Source organism: Babylonia areolata, chromosome 21 (genome assembly GCF_041734735.1).
Source record: "Babylonia areolata isolate BAREFJ2019XMU chromosome 21, ASM4173473v1, whole genome shotgun sequence".
In the NCBI taxonomy this organism is placed as follows: domain Eukaryota; kingdom Metazoa; phylum Mollusca; class Gastropoda; order Neogastropoda; family Buccinidae; genus Babylonia; species Babylonia areolata.
Genome location: NC_134896.1, coordinates 55,155,036 through 55,160,035, shown reverse-complemented (window position 1 = coordinate 55,160,035; position 5,000 = coordinate 55,155,036). Strand labels below are relative to the sequence as shown.

At 42.8% G+C, this 5,000-nt stretch overlaps 1 protein-coding gene across 3 annotated transcripts in view; it reads right to left on the bottom strand.

Annotated features, from left to right (window-relative positions):
* LOC143295841 (mitogen-activated protein kinase kinase kinase kinase 5-like) overlaps nt 1–5,000 on the bottom strand; it is a 75,142-nt gene that overhangs the window by 13,188 nt on the left and 56,954 nt on the right. For all 3 annotated transcript variants that reach the window (XM_076607487.1, XM_076607488.1, XM_076607489.1), the window contains 3 exons: nt 3,037–3,134; nt 1,622–1,704; nt 1,069–1,134 (listed from right to left, as the gene is read on the bottom strand). In XM_076607487.1, coding sequence (XP_076463602.1) covers nt 1,069–1,134; nt 1,622–1,704; nt 3,037–3,134 — 247 coding nt within the window. The remainder of the gene's footprint in view (nt 1–1,068; nt 1,135–1,621; nt 1,705–3,036; nt 3,135–5,000) is intronic.

The following is a 5,000-nucleotide window of genomic DNA, read 5'->3' as shown; positions in this document are numbered from 1 at the left end:
TACATACCATGATCTTATCAACTGATATGACCTGAAATACATACCATGATCTTATCAACTGCTATGACCTGAATATCAACTGCTATGACCTGAAATACATACCATGGGCTTATCACAACATCTGTTGCTTTTCACAAAGCCCTTGAATCATAAGAAAAGGACCAGACAATTAAATACATTTGAAGGTCTGATTTAAGGCCTCATTTTTCTCACGTGCATTATCACTTGCAATGAAAACCATAACCTTGTAGCCCTGAAAAGCTCCCACTGGATCAAACATCATTTTGTTTCAATGTCATTTTGTTTTCATTTCTTCATCAGCATTTTGATGAGCCACAAATAAAAATCTTTTCAAATGACATTTTGCCTCTTCTTCTTCTCCTCATTCACTTATCTTACAGTTTGCCACATCTATGGTTGACCATTGTTACTGCATAGTTCTTCTCTTTGGCATAGCTTTATGCAATGGTCTAAAAAAAAAAAAAAAACCACCCCACCCAAACACAACAACAAAACTTGCCATTCACTAAAAAAACAAACAAACAAAAAAAGTTGGCAAAACAGTGCAATTTTTGTTTTTGCTTTGACCAGTACTCATACACTCGATCACATCCACACAGGTACAAACGCACACATGCACAATCACAAACATGCGTGCACACACACACACACACACACAAACAATGCATGCATACAACACACACACACACACACACATGGAGAAACACACACATGTATACACAATCACACACACACACACACACAAGTATGCACAATCACACACACACACACACATGTATACACAATCACACACACACACACAAGTATGCACAATCACACACACACACACAAGTATGCACAATCACACACACACAATGTATACACAATCACACACAAACATGCACATGGACACAGAACCCCCCCCCCCCACACACACACACACATAAACACCCCCTTCCATACCCTCCACCTCTACACACACTTATACATCCATACACTGACATACAACCCCCACCCCACCCACCCACTTCCACTCCCCCCCCCACCCACACACACAGACACACTTACGATCGAAACAGACGAGAACGGTGTCCTTTTCCAGCTGAGACACACAGACAACAGGCAAAGCCTCCTCTGAAACAGGGAGAACACGACAACTGCAATTTCAGCTGGTAAAATCCTTTTTTACGATTGGGTTTTAAAAAAAAAAAAAATCATTATCTAACAATCAAATCTAAATTCAGATGGAACATATCCTCACTGTGCTGTATCAATGATCAAAAACTATGTATAACTCATATTTCAATAATATACAGCCGAAATTAAAAAACTGTTACAAATCTGAGTCTTCCCCCCCCCCCCCCCCCTACATAAAGTCTTCAAAAAAGAAAAATGGGCGTGTAATTAAAAAACAACAAAAAAACAAAATTGTTAAAGACTTTTCAAACAAAAATGAACCTTGTATGAGGGAAACCAGTCCACCAAATAGAGAAGGGGTAGGGAGCTTGAGGACTGAGGCCTACTAATGGAGGGTGGGGGTAAGTCCAGGGGGAAGGTGGTGGGGGGATTGCGGGGGGTGGGGGGGGGGGGGGGGTGGAGGCGGCAGGAGGAACACACTGACCAGCAGGGCGCTCTTCCTCGGTGAACCAGCTGGAGGCGGAGTTGAGGTTGACCACGTCAAACTTCACGTTGTGACGGTCACGTCTGAAACATGAGGCGACAAGAGCGGTCACAGTATATAGCTGCACAACACAACACCTACCATCACCTTCCACCTAACGCCTGGACTTTACAAGCTATCATGAAACACCAATAGTCATCATTCCTTTTTCACCCGAACCTTCACATACTGTCATGCAACACCAACAATCATCTTTCACCTAAACATTCACATACTGTCATGAAACACCAACAATCACCTTTCACCTAAACATTCACATACTGTCATGAAACACCAACAATCATCTTTCACCTGAACTTGAACATTCACATACTGTCATGAAACACCAACAATCATCTTTCACCTGAACTTGAACATTCACATACTGTCATGAAACACCAACAATCATCTTTCACCTGAACATTCACATACTGTCATGAAACACCAACAACCATCTTTCACCTGAACCTTCACATACTGTCATGAAACACCAGCAATCACCTGTTGCCGAAACCTTTCATAAACCAACAATCATCCTTACCTTCAGATACTGTCATGAAAAGGTCATCATTTCTTCATTCTGCAGAGGTCATCATGACACTGAAGAAAATCTGAGGGCACAGGATTCAACCCCATATTTTGGCAGTATTTTCTTCCCCTCCGCTACACCTTGGGTGGTTGTCTGGGCGCTAGTCTTTTGAATCAGATGATAAACCGAGGTACCACGTGTAGCGTGTGCTTAACGTATGCAACAAACGGGTTGTCCCTGTTGTCCCTGACCAATTCTGCTCAAAAAATCCTTTCTGACAGGACAATAAACACATCACCAGGCAGAATAAAGAAAAGAAATCTGCTGGGACAAAGAAAATAATATCACAGCAGATTAAGAGCTGGGTATAAAAAGCTCCATAATCTAAGCCTTTTTTTTTTTCCAGGAGAAGCGGTAAAATAAAGTGGCTCAAATACCCTTCACTAACCGCCTTGACACACCATGGGGTAGTGACAGGGGGTGGAGTAAAGCAGCACACTTACCCTTTGTTGACCCCCCAAGACACACCATGGGGTAGTGACAGGGGGTAGTGACAGGGAGTAGTGACAGGGGGTGGAGTAAAGCAGCACACTTACCCTTTGTTGACCCCAAGACACACCATGGGGTAGTGACAGGGAGTAGTGACAGGGGGTGGAGTAAAGCAGCACACTTACCCTTTGTTGACACCCCAAGACACACCATGGGGTAGTGACAGGGGGTAGTGACAGGGAGTAGTGACAGGGGGTGGAGTAAAGCAGCACACTTACCCTTTGTTGAGCCCCCAAGACACACCATGGGGTAGTGACAGGGAGTAGTGACAGGGGGTGGAGTAAAGCAGCACACTTACCCTTTGTTGACCCCAAGACACACCATGGGGTACTCCAGATCAGGGCTGATAAACATCTCAAACACTGGCAGTGAAGACGGTATGTTCATCTCAAAGAGCTGCAGCAAAAAAAAAAAACCAAAAAAAAACCAGGCGTACAACAACGTGGGCACACACTCAGTACCACTGAATATAGTCTGGGAAACACACACACATTCACACACACACACAAACATAAACACACACACAAATACACACATACAAATACACACACACACACACAAAGCAAGCGTACAACAACATGTGTACACTCACACTGCCACTGACAACACAACACCAGCCACACACACACACAACAACCACACACACACACACACACAACATATGCGCATGCGCACACACACACAAAAGTGCACAATATGGGCATACTCTCAATGCCAGCGACAATGATCTGATGTCACCCCCACGCCCCCTATGCACAAACAGGCATACAAAAAAGATACACACTGACAACCCACACATGCACAAACACACACACACACACATGCACACAACAACCACACACACCGACACAACAACCACACCCCCATGTACACACACAACCACACACACACATACACAACCACCACCAAGTGAGCCACCAAATAGTTTTCTCGAAAATAGCATTCTTTGTTCATTCCAAATCAGTACTTAATGCTCTAGAATTATTTAGCCTTGAAACAAGACCTGACTTAGTTATTGAGGCAAATCATTTGGTACGCTGTTTGAGGATAAAAGGGACTGAGGTCAGTTTTTTTTGGGTGCTTTCTCATGTGGGCATTCATGGCAATGAAACTGCTGATAAAGCAGCTAAAAGAGGAGCACAAGATTCAGAAAAAAATCGACAAAAATACATGTCCGTCTTTCCGTAAAAAAAGGCGTACACTTTGTTAGAAAAATCAGCATAGGGTTGATTTCATAACTGATGGAAGGAAAAGTTTTGAAAACATAAAGGGGCATTATTCCCTGAGAATATTATTAAAGAAAACATACCGAATCCATCAGTTTGCTATGCAAGATTAATAACCTCTACTTTCTTCTATATAAAACTTGATGCGCTGAAGACAAGGTATAGTAAAAATGTTACATGCATCTGTGGTAAGCAGTTCAGCTTGCATCATTGTTGTTTCACTGTCAGCAGTTAACGCACTTTCTTGCCCAAGTATTTCAAAGAGAATAACAATTCTGCAGATGATTTTTGGAAAGTTATTTCTGATGAGGTTCTTATGGTCGAACTTTCACAGGCATTAGTTCATAGCCTTATTTCTACATTCCTTTAATGTACTTCAGAATTGTGTTAATGGTTTCTGATTATTATTATCATTATTGAATTGTTACTGTTAAATGTAATTGCATGTTAGTTATGCATTTTTTTGGGGGGGTAGTTTTCTACCTTTTCTGTTTTGTTCTTCCCCCGCCACCCCCACTTTTTATTTTTCAATTGTCTAATATCACTGATAGTGAAAAAGATGCTAAACTAAAGAATGAACACAACAACCACATATGTACGCACACATCCACACACAGCATGCTCATGCACACACACACACACACACACGCAAGCACACACAGGCACACAACAACCACACACACCAACACAACAACCACACACACAGGCACACAACAACCACACACACCCACACAACAACCACACACACCAACACAACAACCACACACACCAACACAACAACCACACACACCAACACAACAACCACACACAACAACCACACACACCCACACAACAACCACACACACCGACACAACAACCACACACACCAACACAACAACCACACACACCGACACAACAACCACACACACCAACACAACAACCACACACACCGACACAACAACCACACACACCAACACAACAACCACACACACCGACACAACAACCACACACATCGACACAACAACCACACACACTGACACAACAATCACACACACCG